We start from the raw sequence: 20,001 nt of genomic DNA on the forward strand, positions 1-20,001 counted from the left end.
TGTTCATACTTAGTTGTGTGGTTGTGCTGTGCCTGTTTGCCAATATGCTGCCATGGGCTCCAATGATATACATGCCTGCGTCTAATGTAGAAGGGTATGAGTTTGGTGAACATTTAGTTTGTTAAATAGCTATCTCCCCTGTCCCATGGCCATTTCCTCCTTCACTTGGTTGTTTTCTAATTGTGTTAATGTCTAAATGTCAAGCAAATGGGCGCAAACATGCCCGTGTGTGCAGAAGTGTGTACAAGTGTATGTGTGTAGCTGCTGAGTCCACAGGGAGGTGAAGCCGTGGGCTGACTCGCTCCACAGTTGGCTGATTGAACTAACATCTAAATGTGCGCTAAATATCTCCACACAAATTCAATTAACTTTACCTTTCCCCCGGCTGCCTCGCTACAACTTAACAGTCATTTTACTCAACTATAAATAGACCGGACATGGGGACCTTGGTCCTGTGTGTGTGTGTGTGCGCGCTTGTATTACTTGAGAACCAGTTTGAGATTTACACCTTCAGAGTGTGGAGGTGATGTCGCCCCTGTTGGGGTGCTGTTGTTTGTCTGACTGGCAGCAGGATGTCCTCAAACCTTTGAGGACACGCCGGCGTTGAGCCAAAGGACAATTAATTCGATGTTGGTGATGATCCAGATCTTTCATCTCAAGATCAATAAACATTTTGCACAAATTATGTTTTGTAGTTTATTTCTACAATGCTGCTCCTCAGTTCTTACGGATTCATTTACTGCTATGACTTTCTGGATGTTGTTCTATTATCTCCACCAGGTGTAAGCCTGGTCGTGTGTGTGTGCATGCAGTCTGTCCCCATCAGCCTAATATCTTTTTTGCACATTTATAACTGTTTGCTTAAGGATCTCTAGTGGTTGCACAGACTCACAGTTTTTGAAAAAACTATTTGAATGACTATTTTTTACCATCATTGACTCCTCATTCCTCTAAACCGGCTAGTAGGGGTCGCATGTGATCAACAACTGTTTCAGTAGTGAGAGTAATTTCCGTCAATCAGCTAGGTTACAAACAAGCATCAACACTCATTTTCGGAGCATCTGTTGATTGAGTCCAGGCACGATACAAGATGAATAAATCCCCATTTTGTGATCTTTACATTCATCACCGAGTGAGATTCAACTCTTCTTTGTTGGGAGGGGCGAGGAAGGCACACCTGGCAAAGATCTTCACTCTACTGAGTGTACTTTTCAAGTATTATAATAGGGATTAGCATAGAGTTAAGATTAGACATTTAATGTAACCATTGTAAGGTCCTCACAAGGACAGAAGTACAAAGGCTTGAGTGCAGTATCAGTCATCTGAATCTGTGTCTGCAGCTGAGTGAGTTTGAGGGGTAAATGTGTGTGTGTGTGTGTGTGTGTGTGTGTGTGTGTGTGTGTGTATGTGTGTGTGTGTGTGTGTGCGCAAGATGCAAGGATGTATATTAAGATGTGATACCATCTCACAGTTTCCTTACTTGGGCCAAGAAGGCTAACTACTTTCCAAACTCATTTTCAGTAAATGGTTGCAGCACAGCTACAGGAAATTAGAAAAGTGTAATAAATTCTAAGGAACTCAGGAGGAAGAGAGAGGCTGAACGAGATGGGAAGATCGAAAAAGAGGAGATCGAAAAGAGTTTAAAGTGTAAAGCCATTAAGAAAGAAAAAAGGGAGGAAAAGAAACAAAGATGTAATCGACAGCAGAGCCAGACCACACTTTGTCTGTGGCGTCAAACTTAGCGCCAATACGAAGGCCTAAGTTGCAATAGGCAGGCATCGTTGTGGTAACAACAACGTCACTGTAGAAACCACAAGCTGATGTCATCTACGGCTGCTGTTTGCCAGTAGCTGTCCTCTGTCCTCACAATACCCTGCTAAGGATGTGTACGTGTGTGTGTAGACTGAAGAATTTAATTTGAGTCCAGTGTAAAACAAAAAGACTTGACGTACCTGAGGATGTGACACGATTTAACTGATATAACAGTGAATTCGCCCTGAGAACAATTGATCTTCCTTTGGGAAATTAGGGCACTTATTGTAAGTCACTCTGGGTAATACAGTTGTAATGATATAAATAGTATTCTCTGTTGAACTTTCACCATATGATGCTGCACTGCAGCAGGCATGTCCAGGAATTTCTCAATTTCATTAGAGTCTTGCTTTCCTTCCTTACCATTACCTTTACCTTTACATACCTTTATGTCTCACAAAATCATTGAAAAAATACTTTATTAAAAGACTTGCTGTGCATTATCCCCAAGCATAAAACAACCTTCCTGGATAAAATTTACTTCAAAATGTTTTTTTTGGAAAACGGAGAATGCCGTCAGTAACTCTGTCACTTGGCTCTTATCTGAACAGGACACATGGCTTCTGAGTGACAAGTGTTCTTTTTTTCAGGGTTCAGGCTGTGGCCTTCTTGGTTTTTCTGACACTCCAGTATAATTGTTAATGCTAGCAGCACCTCCCGTGGAACTTGGTGGACCAACCCCTATACATTTTCAAGTGTTGTACACTACAGAATTTTGATTGTTAATCTTCTTTCAGCAATATTTCACATGTAAGCATTGTTATTTCCAATCATGTGGATGGAGCCAAAAAGAGAAGCAGAGTGAGAGATTGGCTCACCGTCGCATGTGAAGTCTGGTGTGGCCACATCCTGGATGGGGATCTCCTTCAGGAAGGCTGGCTTCTGACAGCGAGGGTTTCCACTGACCACCCTGGTCTTCTTCAGCCACTGACCCAGCCAGGCCAAATGACAATCACACACATACGGGTTGGACAGGAGGTTACTATGACACGAGACAGAGAGAGAGAGAGAGAGAGGGAAATCATTTTTAACAGGGTCACCAGTATTGGAAGCCTCATGTACATGTAAGTACACAATCATAGTTACATTACACACAGTACATGTTTCCACAATATAAAGAATTGTTAATAGCTAAATGATGCACACTGAATAAATGTTCTGAGCAGACACAGACGAGACCCATAATAAGACAGCGGTTCACAAAAACAACAAAAAAGGGACACAAGGCTAAATAGAGAGATCATCACCTACTTAATTATGAGTCATTCCCAATAATGATAATAGAGCAATTTGTATGGTATACACACTGCAAACCACATAGATAGCTTTTTTGGTCTCAGCTATACACTTGAATAATGAAAGACAGAGTGAAATGGAGAGAAGGGGAACAAAAGAGAGGCAAAAAGAAAAGGTCATCAGCTAATTTTATTCATTTTGAAAAGTACAAGAGAGGAAAGGAAAGGAAAGGGTGGCAGAGTGAGACATTGTGAAAGAGAGAAAGAAAAGAGAAAAGGTTGCATTCATACATTTGATCCATTTTTGATCACCCCCCTCATTGCATTTTGTTGCTTTTGTAACACTGTTCATGTAATATTTATGCTGATACTCAATGGGGGCCTCGGAGGCATCGGCGGCACCTGCTAGACGGGGCGTGAGTATATTTTCTTCACAGCTAATTGCTGCTTTAAATTTAATACAGTTCAATTTTATTTGGTGGTATAACAATATGAATATATCGTTCACCGATTGACTGAAAATATAAGAGGAAAACTTAGGTAATAAAATGTTCAGCAGTATAACAACTCACACCTATCTCTTTAATGATGATGGTGTGCCTCCAAATCGTGTCCAGACATGTGCAAGTGGCGTATTGCCTCTCACGGTGTCTGCTGAACTAATAAACCTGAATGTTGCTGTTTGTGCTACAATATTAATGGTGTGCTGCTACAGATAGGGACGAGTTATTTCCTCATTTCCTTGTAATGAATTGCCCTCGCTGTATGGCATCTAGACCCGTGCTAAATCCCTTCCTTCCTTAACAATGTGTTAATCTTTTAATTAAACGGGTAAACTCTATTGGGAAACAATGCACTATAAATGGAGACTGATATTAGAAATAGTGAGGGAGAAGAGGAGAGGAACCAGAGGAAAGATAAGGAAATGAACAGAGGAGGTGTTAAGAAGGGAAGCTCGAGAAATAAAAACGATGCATCTTTTTTTCACGCCAAACAGCAGGCGGGTGTTGCATACACAATCAAGTGTTACTGCAAGGCCAATGAAAAACTGAAGCTGGAAGAAAGAATGACAGTGAGAAATGACAGGGATGATGGAAATAGAAGATCGTTTCATTTTTTGTAGTGATTATCACCAGCAGCCCCACTGAGCAAACCTGAGTTTATGCAACAATGCATCGACCATCCATGCATCCTCCCTCTCCCTCGTTCCCATTTCCCCTCTCTTGTCTCCCACCTTTCCTCCAAAAAGACTCGAGTAGAAACTTGAATCGAAGGTGACAGGTACACAGCAGGACAGAGAGCGAGAACAAAAGGCAGAACAAGAGAAGGAAGCATGGCTGCGTGTTCACGGTTAAAAAAAGGTATAAAACTCAACATATAGTGTTTTATTAAGAAGAAAAAAAATCTATTATTTACAACCGTCACATCTGGGTGGTCAGAAGACTGAAGGAGAAAACACAAAACATTACTTCATGGCAGTTGTTTCTGTTCGCCTCTGCACAGGATAAACACAAGTCATCATCTCCACACAATTGAAAGCATGTAACCTCCACAAACACACACACACGCACACACACACACACGTACGTACATATATCCACCAAAAAACAAACAAATAAGCCATCCAAAAATTCATATCTTGGTCGAAGCAGGTGTGTTCATCTTAAGGAAGATAAAAACAAGCTTGCAGATCCTCCTGTGTGTGTGTGTGTATGTGTGTGTGTGTGTGTGTGTGTGTGTGTGTGTCCAGATGCTGAGATATATTTAGCTCTGATAACAAATGTTCTGGGATCCAGACCAATCTAGTCGATAATGATGGAGAGCATCTGTGAGGAGAACAGCATCCATAGAGCAACATGTGTGCAAATGTGTGTGTGTGTGTGTGTGTGTGTGTTGCATGGTAGATAATTCCCACAGCAGAGCTAGACTCTGAGAAGTTGGAGGAAAGACACAGAGAAAGAGGAAGAGATAAAGAAAGTAGCAGGGACAAAAAGGGTTGAGATTCTGCTGGATCTCAAGATAGACAAAAAGCGATTGCTGCACACATTGAGAGATAGCGACAATAATAGGATGAAAATGGAGAAAAAAAAATCAACAAGAACAAAAACCCAGAGGAAATAAGCTGAAAGAGAGAAAAAAGGTTGTCAGATGAGACTCACATGGTAGACAGGGAGTGCAGGGTGGAGAAGGCTCCTGGGGCGATGCTGGAGATCCTGTTGTCGTACAGCGAGAGTAGACGCACCGAGCTCAGACCCGTGAATGTGCTGTTGTCAATGCAGCTGATCTGGTTGCTCCGCAGCATTCTGGAAACACACATATCAACTCTATTTAGTAAACGAAAAGTTAAAAACGTACTGCTTGCACATTTCGTTTTACGATGAAGATTGCAGTAAAATCTCCAAAGCACCAACTCCACAGTCTCATGTTTAGATTTCATCGCCCAAATCTTAAATCAGGTTTGTTAGAGCTTAAAGAATAATCTGATGACTTAAAAATGTATCATAATCTTTACTTTTTATTGGCAGTTTTACTGTTTGTCCTGCGGCTACTGAAACAGGTAGTCTTTTAAACAGTTGGATAAAAAAATACAAAATGTACCGTCTTTGGTTGGATAACAAGAGACAAAGAGGATATAAGAACATTACCTATAATGACACAGACAGAAAGCAGAGGTAAATTCAAACCAGTCCCCACAAGACAACCGTGACCGAGTGTGCAATATGACATTAGCTTTTGACATGCAGTCATGTGGGACCAGGCTAACTGAGTTAGTTAGCATTAGCAATCTCTGGGACAGGCTAACCTAGTTAGCAAGGCTATTACTGGAGCAGGGAGCCTCTTAACATAATACAGAGACAGCCATGATGCCATTAGAGAGTCATTAGCCGGCATATATATACATGATAGCATTAGTTAGTCATTACTGAGCATACACAGACAACATTAGCTCATGATTTTGTACACTATCCTGTGACCGCTAATTGGACGCTAGCCTATTTATGCTTGGTGCCCAAATTAGAGGAACAACAATATGCTGTCATTAGCTTTGATTTCAGGGTGAGTGAGTAAACAATCCTGGCCCTCTCTTTTCAGTCTGGGGAGAAAAAAGTTAATGAAGTCCACCATAAGTCAGATGCTAACATAAGTCATAGTCTGCATGGTTTAAGGCATCGCGACCAGGACACTTGCCGGCCATATTGTAGGAATAATAGCACACGGACAGTAAACAGGACAACTAAACCAGAAATAGTCAAAAAGTAGGTTTCAGGTGATTTCATAGCTCCTGTGTTTGGCAATTATCCACATGTGTATCAAAAGCACTTGCTTTGTTCTTTATATAGTGCTTTTAGTTAAAGGTGAAGACAGACTTTTACATATTTCAAATTCATTAGCATTAGCGTTCTGCAGAGTGGGAGGAACATGGAGACTTGTGGGGTTACATAAAGCCTGCATAATAGCACAGTATTCATTTTCTTAACAAGCAGACCACTACTACCACATAAATACAGTGTTGAACACAATCACACACACACACACACACACACACACACACCCTAATGTTAACCAGACTTACAGCGTTTTCAGACCAATGAGGCCTTTGAACATGCGTCCCTGCAGTCCTGTTATCTTGTTCCCCGTTAGCAGCAGCTCCAAGACTCCACCTGCTCCGTCAAAGGCACCGTCACGGATGTCCCTCAGCTTGTTGTTGCTCAAGTTTCTGGAGTACGGACAAAGAAATTCGGATATTCAGATTTGGCTGTTCTTCATAATTCTTTTTCTGCTCGTGTTTGATTTAACTACAGTATAGGCAGGAGAACCACCTGCAGGATAACAGCATGCAAACACATATGAAGTGATTGCATGGACACACACATGCGCACGAACACACACACACAATCACACACACACACACACACACACACACACACATAATGTCCTCAGTTTAATTACAATAATCAATCATGTCCCTTCAACTAATACATGTTAACTCTTCTCTCCTTCATCTTAATATCCTCATCTTGTACAAGAGATATAACAGCTTAAAGTCATCACTCTATACACTACAAAGCACACACTCACACACACACGAAAGACAATGAGACAAGTGGTCACAGACAACTGGAAACGATTGCCATCTCTCTTCCTTGTGCACAAAATGAGAAAAATGAAAATGAAAAGAGAGCATTTGGCCACAGAGACAATAACTTGAGATGATAGCTATCACAACTACTGTAGCTTTCATAGCTAGTTTTGTGTTTCCTCTTATCAGCTTTACGGAAGAAGAGATGAGAGGAGAGGAGAGGAAAGGAGAGGATGGGATAGAGTTAAAAAATGAAATGATTGCTGACAATCTTAGAGTAAAATGAAAAGTAGCATAGCAGATTCAAGGATAAGGGGAAATAGGAGGAGAGGAAAGGAGGAGATAAAGAAGAGAGGGAAGGAATTGTGAGAAGGAAAATGGAAATGAGTGTTAGCCAATCTGTATCGTCAGTGACACTGCTAGATGGTTAGCAATTTCCTCTCCAATAAATCAACCTCTGTCTTTCTCTATCTCACTCTGACACACATACACACACCGACACCGACACACAAACCGAGAGGAGGTTGTAGATAAGGAGTGACTGTAAATCTGAACCGAAGGCCTATCTTCCATTTCCATTTAATATTCGCTTCCTCCATAGCTTCCACCCACCCGTCCTTAGTCTCCATCGCTCTGTCTCTTGATTCCACTTCCTCCTTCCCTCACTCATGTCACTCTAATATTCACTTCTGCCCTCTTTGCGTGTATGTTTTCTCACACTTTTCTCTTGTCTTCACCCTTCCTATCCTCCCTCCTTATTATCGTCTATTGCTTCCCTCCTTCCTTCTTTCTCTTTCATTGCCGTCCCTCTATCACCTTTCCTCCTTCCTTTCCCTTTTCTCTCTTCACTTCTACATCTTCTTGCATCCCTTAACTCTGTCCTCCACAAAGTTCCATCTGTTCACATCCATCTGTTCTTATTTTTGTCATCTTTTAATTGAAATGCTATTCCTTCATTCCTCTGTATATAGCTAGAACAGGGGAACAACTCAAAAACAGCACTATGAAGATACAAGATTCTCAACCTCCCTTTCAGGAGACGAATTGGGTAAATGCATGCATGATGTAATGAATAAATGAATGCAAAAATAATACGTACATCTTCTTCAAGTTAGGTAGCTTCTTAAACGTCCCCGTAGCCTCCAGGACGGCAATCTCGTTGTCGTTTAACCGCCTAAAGAGAGAATGATTGTGTAATTTAGTTAGACATTAATTCTTTCATGAAACAAACTGCTTTGAAGTCAATACAGACAAATTAACATGTGCACACAAGATGGAGAGAGAAAGGATGCAAGTGAGGGGGGAATGGCCGCATGAAGGTTAAGAGGCCTTTAGTGACCGTTGAAGTATGATGTGCCGCAAAACCAGAGGGGGGGAGCGAAGAATAATTAAACATACTGGAGAAAAGGGGAGAAGAGAAGATGGAGAAGAGCAATGAATCTTTTCTATGCGGTCATCAATACCCACACTGCCCCTAAGCCCAGAGAAAACCGCTTGAGAGATAGGAAGCTCGACATCTGCTTTATTGAGGTAATTTGTACTAAAAGGGTGCAGCAAAAAGGATGCTCTTTGTGTATGTGTGTCTGAGAGCATGTGTGTGTGTGTAAAAGAGGGAAGCGAGAGAAATCGAGGAAAGTGAAAGTTCAGCTGGAGGGGACACTTTCTAATGAGATACAGGGGGAGTTCAAAGATTGATCCAACTGGATGAGGCCAAACTGAAATAACATGTTGCAAAGTCCGTATGGATAAAACAATAAAGAGTATAGATAAACGATTCCAATCTCTTTACCTTGTGATGTAGTGAATGTACAAATGTATTGAGCGCAAATAATTCTCTTAAAACTGATTCCTTCATACTTATTGAACACTCACAAGGCCAGTGTCAAGGATTTTTGTGGCTAGTGGGAAGAGAAGAAAGACAGAAAGATGGACAGAAGAGAGAAAGAGAGCAGAAAATATATAAGCCTTCAGCTCAGTCACAACCTCCCCTGATTTCCCCTGATAAGGCAGGTTACACAGGGCACAACTGGCTGCTTGTGTGTGTGTGTGTGTGTGTGTGTGGCCTTCAAAGCCACTGGTTGGTTGTGTTCTTAAGGAAAAGGCAAGAAAAAGAGAGAGGGTGTCAACACAGCGGAAACTCTGATCTGTCCTCCAACCAACCATGAAGGACAGAGGTTATGTTCTGGACATGAAGCATCCTGGGAACAGAAAGAGAGAAACGGAGGGATGATTGGAGGATGCAAGAGAAGCAGAGAGAAGCAGAACCAAAGAAAGAGAGCGAGAGAGGAATTGGGGTCTAATGGTCTGTTGGATACTGACATTATTAGTTATCCAAAGTGGCAGCCACTTTTGAAGTCACCATTATACAACTAATTCCATAAGCAACCATTGCAAGCATCTTCCTTAATGCTGCAGTGGTCCCTTATTCTGCAGCTATTCTCTATGAGTACCTCAGAGATAGCCATGGCATGATTCAGCATTATTAAGGAAAACTTTGCCTCTGGCTGGATTCGTAATTACTGTGTGGAAATATTAGCTTATTATTATTAAAATGTGTCTGGCAGATTTCAACGGCAGCACACTTTTCTTTTGTCGCAGTTTTGACAAATCCCGTTTTTAGGTCTTAGTCGGGGTGTGTTTTATGACTTTTTATGACTTTTTAAGTATTTATCATTTAAATCACATCATAGATATTTGATTTTATGCTTCTGAATTATGGATTATTCTTGGCTATTGCCACAATTCCTTAGCATAACACCAGCTTGTTTATTTAGTCTAGTAGATTCTGAACACATAGAGGCTTTTTAACCTTTTTTTGCAATCAGGTTACGGTATTCCTGTTGCGTGTTATCCGTTACTCCCTTTCCATTTTCCAGCAGTAAAATGAATGATCCATGGGACTGTTCAGTATTCTAGTGTGAGACCCTTCACCAGACATGATGATGGCTCCTTTGGGACTTTGAGGGAGATGGAAAAGACTGTTGAGAGGCATCTGGTCTGGGAGCTCGAAAATGAAAAGCGCATTCGTGATACTGCTCTGAGAGAAAGGCAGACAGCTGCACGTGCATTGCATTTGCGTGTCTTTGCATGTTTGCACGCCTCGACGCTTCCGTTTGTACCTGTGCATGTTTCAATGTGTATATGGCTGAGCGTTTTGGTGTTTGCATGCGCCTGATAAAGTGAAAAACTGGTCTGTGTCATGTTGGAGGATGTGTGGTGGTTTACAGTTTCAGGTTAAAGCAGTCCAACACATGGCTTTGAAGCTGATATTTCATCATGTGTTTGCATACAATACACGTGTGGGTGTGTGTGAAAAGGAAAAGCCGGCTGACTTACAGGTCCGTGGTGTGTTCGGGGATGTGTGGAGGTACACGGGTCAGTTTGAGATTGGAGCAGTCGACCACGGTGCCTTCACAGCGACATTTCTCTGGACACACCAGATCCTGGAAACACTCGCTACTCAGACGACTACGGTAGTCCTCCTGACCTGCAGAGGAAAGAGGGAGGGAAAAACCGAAAGAGAGAGAGAGAGTTATATAGGTGAAACAGGAAAACAGGGAGGGAGGACAGAACACAGGACAGACAGGTGGTAGAAAGGGAAGGAAAGGAGGAAAACCAGGTCAATTAGAGGGAAAAAAGATGGAGGGGAGGAGAGAAAGATAGAACGTTGTAATATTAGCCTCTGGAGGTTTTTGATAAAATAAAATATTGTTCAATTTATATATGACCAGATTTAAAGATGTTCTTCTTTATACCTTGTATTCAACGGACAACATATCATCCCAATAAATATACAGCCAATAGTAAAAAAGGAAACACTTTCTTCCACTGACAAGTTATCACTATCGGTCTAATCTGTTTCTCATTGGAGTTTGTTTGCTCTAATTTCAGCTGTCAAAGCTGTAAAAAGATAACTAGCCAACCAGCAATTTGCCAAACATGAGCGAACTGTGTCCTCCTCCTCTATTTAAAAGAACAGGCCGCATGCTGCTGCGGTACTGCACAGTGGGGCATGCACAGGACTGAAGCAGGGGGGTGCGGTACATGGCTATAAATCAAATTAACAAACAGATATCCATGTGGTTTTATGGAATCATTTTGTTGATAAATGTGGTTTAACCCCGGATGTTTTTATTTAACAAGGTGAGCCAGAGACCACTTCTGTTATTTAGATGTAATGCGAGCAGATATTTATGACCGCTAGTGCCTGTGGAGCTGGTTTATATCACGCAGCACTTGTATTTGTGCACCACAAACACACTTTATAGTTCTCACGGTTATCAGTACCTTTCTCTCCCTCTCTTTCTAAACTTGCATGTCTATCTGTTCTCTTTCAATTTAACATTTTCTGTTTTTCGCTTTTATTTGGCACAGACTACTAGATTCTTGATTCTCTGTCTCCACTCTCTCCTGGCACACACCCTTTATGGCTCATGTGTTCTCAGCTCGTCACTGTTTCAGAACCAGTACCCCCTATTGAGAGGTCGTTCGCAGTGAACAACCTTGATTTGAACTCAGTTGTTGATTGCTGCTCTTCCAATGATGTCTTACTGTTTGTAGAATTGGCTTGTTAGCTCCTTTTAGTGGCAGAATATTTGATATCCCTGGGCTGCCACACACCTTGTTGGTTGGCAAGTTGATAGAAAGGAAAGAGCGAGGAAAGAAAAGGGAAGGAAGAGAGCAAAGAATGTGGGGTGGGAAGGATTATATATACTTAAGGTAAGAAGGGAAGAATGAGGAAACCCGTATAACAGTATTAGCTTGACATTTTCCTTTAAAGTCCCTCAGTTGGAGCAGAAAAGGGGGAAAGCGGTTTGTACGGAGGTGGTGGGATCAGTCATGCTAGCCACTGAAGCACTGCCAGCGCAAGCAGGTGGGACTGTGGGTATGGTTGTGAACGTGAACAACAGGAGCTAGCATGGCGAGGTGCAGAGCCGGCCCTCTAGGCATAGGCGGTATAGGTGAATGATAGAGGTGCCGTACATATATAGGGGCGCCCAAACAAGGGTAGAAAATAAAATTCAAAATGTATAACTTTTACTATTCTTTACTAATACAATTTTATAACTATAAAAAAAAATTACAAACTATAAAAAAAACAAAAAACACAGCATCACAACTATGAATAAGGATCTATTTCCTGGGCTGACAGCCATCCACAATATTGTAAATTATTCAGCTTTTTATCCTCCATGCAGCCCATATTTTTTCTACTATGCATTAATACAAATGAAAATATAAACAAAATGTAAAAAAAATACGTGAGTGAGAGTTCAATCCCTTCTCTGTAACTGCGAAATCTGGTGTCACTTGACATAAACACGCATTTGAGAGCCTACAATGACATATCAATACTTTCCACATAAAAACATCAGGAAGGAAAATGTCGGAGAGTCTGTTGAGAAAATTGAGCTCAAATGTATGTTGGAGCATATATGATGGATATGAGTGTTTATGAAGCGTTTAAATCATTGATATTCATCACTGATTGAAATATGAATTGATGTTAGATTACTGGTCTATGTCCATTTAGTTCAACCACAGTTAGAGTCCCATGTATCAGAAGCCCTACACATAAATGCAGACAAACAGTATTTAGCCCTTAATATTTTGCTCCACGGTGTGTGATTGGGTTGGAGAGGCAGGTGGGTGTGTGCTCGGCGGTCCCTGGCGCTTGACGGAACCATGTGATGCCACAGTAGGCGGGGCCACATGGTTAGATCAAGCACAAGAGACAGCTGCACGAATCAATCAGAATGCAGGTCCACACGGGAGGAAGGTGGGGCAACAGAGAGCTGCACCAATCAGTCAGGGAGGGGCAGGGTCCATACAGGATAGGAGAGGCAACAGACAGCTGCAGATCCACACAGGAGGGGGGACGGGACTGCCCACCAATAGCGAAAATGTCCACAAGGTCCAGAGCGGAAGAGGAGATGCAAGGAGAGGCATGGGACTGCAGACAGCAAGGGCCAAAGCAAAGAGGACAGCCATAACCGGCTTTAGGAGCATTTGTTTTCTTGATTAGCTCCATGGACAAAGCACGAACATTAAGGGCTTACCACTGAGACCTTCCATGTCAAATATGCACCACATGAGCTCATGATACTGCAAAGCACTCTGGATAGAAGCCTTCCCCATTTAATAGAATTGGTTGTGTGCCTGGTTTAGGTTGGGACATACCATTTAAAATCGTGTTGCTTTTTCACAGCGCACTGATGTAGCTAAAATGACTGTGACGGAGAGAATTGCTTTCCAAATATGTTTAGTGCTTTCTTTCTGTTGTTGCATTTGTCTTTAGGGTTCATGCTCCAAATAAAACGAAACATCTGCGACAGAATTGACTATTGAATCTGGTCTCACTCCAGAATCGTCAAATACTTGGTCTGTGCCCTCTCGGCGTCTGACTCCGATGAACGGCAATCTGTAGTCACGTGAGTCTTTAGCCAAGTTACCTACAACCACAAGACCGACGCTTGAGGTGTAACTCGAGCGTCATAGCTTGAAGCGACTGATCAAGCCTCGGTATTTGACATGTCGAGAGTGAGAATGTGTTGGACTACTTTATGACATCCCTGCTGTTATAGAAACCACGTTGTTGATTATTGTAAAACAAACCCTTACATCAAATCATAGGAATGCTGCTGCTTATTAAAGACCTCCTCTGATAAATCTGTTACGTTATAATCTTTTCCTAGGAATCAATGTCAGGTTAAAGTGACTGTTGGAGCAAAGATCCCCGTCTTTGCTGCCTTAGAAACCAATAATTTGCTTACAACCACCGTTCTCACACGATTCAAATAGTCTGTAAAATGTCTGTGAGGGGATTTAATTTTTTTTCCCCCAGTGATCCATAAAAAATGCATAATGTTTAAGACCTAGAACACAATGTGAGGAGCCACCGCGGAGAGGCTCCGAGGATGTGAAGTGTTTTCAGTCATACACAGACACTCATTCGCTCACACAAGTGGGCGATCACAGTCTATGGCCAGTCCCTGCTGGGTTAGTTATTGTGCTGCTGCAGTATATTGAATTGGTCTGTGTTGTAATTAGTGAGACCCATGGCTCATATCAAAGGAAATAACAGTAATAAAATTCCACCACAGAGAGACATAGAGATTGTATGTTTGTATGTGAACGCTTGTGTGTGTGTGTCAGTAAACACATATAAGTTTTCTAATTACACATAAACAAAAGTAGTAAAAACTACATGTGTTTATAATGATTTATCTGTGCGTCTTGACATTTTACCCCTTTATATGATCAACATGAGTCTTTGTTAACCTTCAGCGGTGACTCCCTGCTTGAGTGTGTTCAGGTGTGTCAGCGTGAACTTGTCTCCTACCTGTGCACCTGAACTTCTTGCCTTTAACCTGGCTGATGCGCTTGTTAGCCAGCCTTCTGGGGTGGCTGCAGCGTGCTCCGCTGGTCTCAATAGGGTTGTCAAAAAGGTAGTCCGCCAGCCACTTCAGGTGACAGTCACACATAAAGGGATTCTGGGCCAAATGGCTGAGAGAGAGGGAGAGAGAGAGAGAGAGAGAGAGAGAGAGAGAGAGAGAGAGAAAGAGAGAGAGAGAGAGAGAGAGAGAGTTGGTTATCACAGGCCAAAAAAGACGATTTTACATCTGTTGCTCTTAACTTCTGGTGTCTGCTACATCTTTCCTCAAGAAGAAGCTTCTAGCTTACAGCAGGTTATGTAGTCTCTGTTTCAAGCAGCAGAAACACTAATAACCTTCATTTATTATCCAGAGAAGAGAAAGAGCAACTTTAGGAAAGAAAGATGTTGAGGTGTGAACCATGTGCAGTTCTAAGTATGTTGGCCTCTTTCCTCTCTCCATCTGGATAATCATGTTTAAACATCAATGCATAACATGATATTCAAAAAATCATTATGTTCATTATCTATTAAAGCACCATTTTGCAACTTTGTTTTAACCTTAAACCTTAATCTAGGACTGTGCAGAGTCATATTTGTGCAAAATCCTGTAATATCACTCTTCCCTGTCAGTCAACATGTTTTTTTGGCTTCTGACGACGTATTTTCTGGTTCCAAGTCCTTCAGCCTGCTAACAAACGCATGTGTAATGTCTTTCAAAGCCCCTCAGGGGCTACAGTAGGTCATTTTGCAAGTTTTGTCCAACTAACTGTCCAAAACCTTAATATATTCAATTCCCTGTAATATATAACAAGAATAACAGCAATATGTCACATTTCAGAAGCTGGGACCAGAAAAACATTCAAAACGATTAACCAATTATGGAAATAGTTGCCAATTCATTTAAATCAAAGCAGCTGGTTTAATGAAAAACTCTTGAAGCCTGAGTATACTTACAGAGTCTTGATGGAGCGCAGAGGGGCGAACAGTCCTTTGCTGATTGTTTGCAGTTTGTTGTCATACAGCGACAGCAGATTGAGGTTCTGCAGGTCTTGGAAGGTGTTGACTCTCAAACAGTTAATTTTGTTGGCATTCAGCAGCCTGAAACACAAGCAAGAGCCCTTTGTTATTCATCTCTTTTACTTTACATTTTCAACTTAATTACCTCTGTGCACAACACAAACAAAAGATAAACGCACATGCAGATAATGAGATAACCTATTTTTCTCAGATGCATCTCTACTGAAAAACCACAACTTTTCTCCCCTGTGCTCTTCTTCTTCTCCCTATTCCCTCCCCAGTCGCTCCCTACAGCCTCTCCCACTCTCTGCACACAGCCGTGATTATATATTTTTTTCTGGCTGTGACACATAAATCTGAAAATTGCGGTTGTATATATTTTCACTTTCCTTTCTGTTGGTTTTCACTGTGATATCTTGTTTTGATGGGAGAGACAGTTGGCAGGGGTAAAAAGGAAGGAGGAAAAGAGGAGATAGAAGAATGGAGATGGGATGGAGGAAATAATGGAGCGAGACAGTGAAGGGACCGGCGAAAATGTAATTCTGAGTGACAGAGATATACAATTAAGTGAAAGAGGCCGGCAGTAAAAAAACAGAGAAGAGAAAGGAAAATGAGAAATGTGATAGAGGGATTAGGTAAATGACAGGAAAGGTTTGCACCGCCACCCTTTCCTACATCTCTCTCCTCCCTATACCTGCACCTCATTCACTAATATAGCCAACTCGACAGCTTTTCGCCTGTACGTCTACCGTTCTTTTTTCCACTTCTTGTCTCGATCTTTTTACTCTGCTTTCACACAAAAATGATTTTCTTTGTCCCTCACACACTCCTCTCTCTGTCTCTCTGTGTCTGACAGGTGACTAACTCTACAGCAGCTCAGCTTAATCATCTCAAGTCGTCCTAACGAGCGCCTATACTGGCACAACCTGCCTATACAGACACACACACACACACACACACACACAGGCAGGCAGATACACGCACACACATGCTGCTCTGCGACATATCCACGCCTCATTAGGCAGCTCACAGGGGGAACTGATTACTTGAAACTGCACCAGTAAAACAAAGCAACGCAGACAATATAAACAGCAGACCGGCAGCTATACAAAGCAATAAACACATCTTTGTCGTGGAAGGTTGACATGCTGCTAGATTCACCAGTCAAAGCTAATATATGATGTATATTTATTACACTATATGGTAGAATGACAGCATCTTGAAATTCCTGACAAACTGACCAATTGTTTTTTTTTTTCTGTTTCTCATCTGTCAGCGGCGAAATATTAAAGGACATGTTCCCTTCCATTGCTGCTGAGAGAGAGCGCCAACACCTGCAGGCAGCGTCTTTGTGGGATTGACCAATGATGTGGTGGCAAGACACGAATATTAACTAGTCATTCAGTACTTTATATATTCAGCGATTGAAGCAGTCACCAATGCACAGAAGCAGTCCTGAATGATCCTATTAAGGGATCCCATGTGCAGCTATCAACAAAAAAATATAGCATTCAGTGTTTAACATCCTCACCTTGTCATCATCATGACAAGGCGTGAGGGAAATACTTCTCCTGGTACTAAATGTTAACGACCTCACACAAATTTAATTTCTCTCTCTGGTTTCCGTCACTCTCTTTTCTAATCATATCTGCATTTCTATGTTTCTCCATATCCATTTCTTCCTTATGTCCACATCTTTTTTCCCCCATCTTTCCCTTCCCCATCCATTATTTCATCTACCCCCCCCCCCGACCTCTTCTCTCTCCGTGTCTGACTATGCACCATGCATCCCAATGATCCACCAAAGCCCGTAAAAGGTGTTTGTGGGTTAGATTCACTCATCCTCATTATCTTTGCTTCGCTTCACTTTACGATGGAAAAGCCCAGAACATTAGCTGTTTCTGCAGTGGACTGCGGCATTTGCGAGCACCGTATGCCCCGTACAGTACTGTAGCTGTTACAGGAGTCCACATTTTTACTGCATGCTGTACCACTGCTGCAGTTTGAGCCAGTGCCCACGAGAAATTAATCACAATAAATAGTTTTCTTCTTAGTAGACACTAAATATTAAAAAGAGCTATGAGAGATTACCGTTTTTATTACAGTGCATCAACTTGGTTCATGTTGATCATTTAAGCAATACTGTTCTGTATACACTCACAGGATGCAGGACAGATGGAGGGTGAGAGCACAAAGAGGGGATTCTGCTATAGCTGCCACTGTGTAATAATAATAATGATAACCAAGCGTTGCTCTTCCTCATAAAATGACCACCATACTGCACATTGAGGCATTAAATATTGGCGGTGATCTTGGTACAAAAGGAATGTACTATAGCTGCAACTCTCTGAGTACTAAACGCATAAATACAGCTAATCTGCTTAACATTATAATGCTCCAATTGGAGCCAACTCTATGGAAATATTAAGGGACACTGCTAGATTTATTTTTATATGTCAGCGAACACTGACACAGAGAGTTTTGTTTTTTTCATACACAACTTTTCCATCCCATATTTGAGTGTGCTTTTCTTTTGTTTGCTGAATAATGTATTTCATTGTTTTCTGGAGGCACCACACTAATACACACAGGTACACACATAACAACAGACCACACAGATAGTACTTACAGTAGCTGCAGGGAAACCAGTCCATCAAACAATCCCTTGGGCAGCTCTGTGATCTTGTTTCCGTACAACACCCTGCACAGGACAGTCAAAACAACATCATTCAGGTTAGTGGTTACAAGGCTGTCTTTATACGCTAAGACTTATGCGACATCTTTTGGCATTTTATCCCATTTAAGTGCGTTTTTGGGACATTTGTACTATACATTTTGAATTGCTGTTATGAGGAATAGCATAGTGTGAGTGAACAGTTGCTACTGTCTTTTTCCAGGACAGTCTGGATTTAATCAGTATCCCTTCACAGTTGGCCTCTCCTACATTTTGCAATCCCGAATCATATTAAGTGTAATTTAAAGTATTATGATTTTATATTTGTATCCTACCTAGTAGCTGTATAGCAAAGTTCAATGTGGAGTGGCGGTGTTGGCTTTGCAAAATACGTGTACATTTATATCAAATACTCTCATTAGATAGTAAAGTTGGATGCTTATGTCCAATTGTGGTCAGAATGTCAGTAGCGGTTATATGAAGGTGTCTCATAAAGGAATACCATGTAAATCCAAAATGTCATCTTTTCAGAAAAAAAAGCTTCATTGTAGATAAAATAGTGTGACGTAAAAAAAACAACAACTCTAAATCATGAAATTTGAACATGTCATTCACTGGTCAGCGACACTAATACAAAACCATTAGAAATGGTACCTTAAACCAAGAAGTCATTTGTTATTATATTGTTTTTTGACAAATCCAATCTTCTATAAAAGCCCAGTAATATTGAGTTCTCCTGAAGGCAGAGATGACCCTGAATACATCTGCTCGGGATGACAAAGCTGTCTGTTTCCAGTGCATTTATTTACTTCTTTATGTTAGAATATGCATACAAAAACAGCAACATGGATGTCACAGTCATTTCTCACCAAGCACACTGTTGGACCAATTTATGAAATTATGTTTTGGATGTGCCTCCAATTATAGTTGCAACAGTTTAATTCCCTTGTGCACATTTATACTTTGCTCTACATCACGCCTCAGCTGGCCTCTACTGCAAAAGTTGTGCCTCTCAGTGACATTCCTGTTCAACTGACTCGGCTGTGTGTGTATGTGTGTGTGTGTGTTGTGAGGGTTCACCTTGTCTACCCTGTCTTGTCTGTCTGTCTCATTTTCATGCTCCAGATTGATTCAAATTAAACTGTCCTTCATGTTCTTATCACAATCACCCTCAGACACACACGCACAATTACACGCACACACAAGCAAATACATAGACCCACATACAGCGCTTATGACGCTCCGCAGCTCTGTGGTCCGGTTGTCAACATCCGCAGCGACAACATTTTTATTTTCTAAATGTCTGGAAATGCAATTACTTTCCTGTCTGGATATGTGTGTGTGTGTCGGCATGTACACGTGTCATACTTACAGTGAGGTGAGTGAGCGGAGGCCACTGAAAGCATCGTCGGCAATGTCAGAAATCTGGTTCTTACTCAAGTCACTGGGGGGGGGGGGGGAGAGGGAGATAAGTGTATTACTGTATTACACAGTGATGGGGTTCATTCTGTGTGAATGATGTCCTAGAACTGTCAGACAAATGATCATGAGAGAATACATCAGCAGAGGTCAAGGTACGAGGACATGAGTTAAAAAAAGTAATAAGAGCTGAATGTGTAAGTATGGAGGAGAGCGACAGAGAGATAGATAGAGAGAGAGAGAGAGAGAGAGAGAGAGAGTGATAGACAGAGCGAGGTAAAGAAGTGATGTGACAGGAGACAGAGAGAGAGAGAGAGAGAGAGAGAGAGAGAGAGAGAGAGAGAGAGAGAGAGAGAGAGAGAGTGATGGACAGAGCGAGGTAAAGAAG

General features: G+C 41.6%; 1 protein-coding gene across 1 annotated transcript in view; it reads right to left on the reverse strand.

The window, feature by feature from the left end:
- Positions 1-20,001, reverse strand: part of slit3 (slit homolog 3) — a gene marked incomplete at its 5' end in the record, with an annotated part of 229,173 nt that overhangs the window by 38,297 nt on the left and 170,875 nt on the right. The window contains 9 exons of the mRNA XM_079168049.1: positions 2,631-2,794; positions 5,207-5,350; positions 6,622-6,765; positions 8,228-8,302; positions 10,465-10,615; positions 14,471-14,634; positions 15,458-15,601; positions 18,150-18,221; positions 19,567-19,638. Coding sequence (XP_079024175.1) covers positions 2,631-2,794; positions 5,207-5,350; positions 6,622-6,765; positions 8,228-8,302; positions 10,465-10,615; positions 14,471-14,634; positions 15,458-15,601; positions 18,150-18,221; positions 19,567-19,638 — 1,130 coding nt within the window. The remainder of the gene's footprint in view (positions 1-2,630; positions 2,795-5,206; positions 5,351-6,621; positions 6,766-8,227; positions 8,303-10,464; positions 10,616-14,470; positions 14,635-15,457; positions 15,602-18,149; positions 18,222-19,566; positions 19,639-20,001) is intronic.

Source organism: Pholis gunnellus, assembly GCF_910591455.1.
Source record: "Pholis gunnellus genome assembly, chromosome: 10".
NCBI lineage: Eukaryota > Metazoa > Chordata > Actinopteri > Perciformes > Pholidae > Pholis > Pholis gunnellus.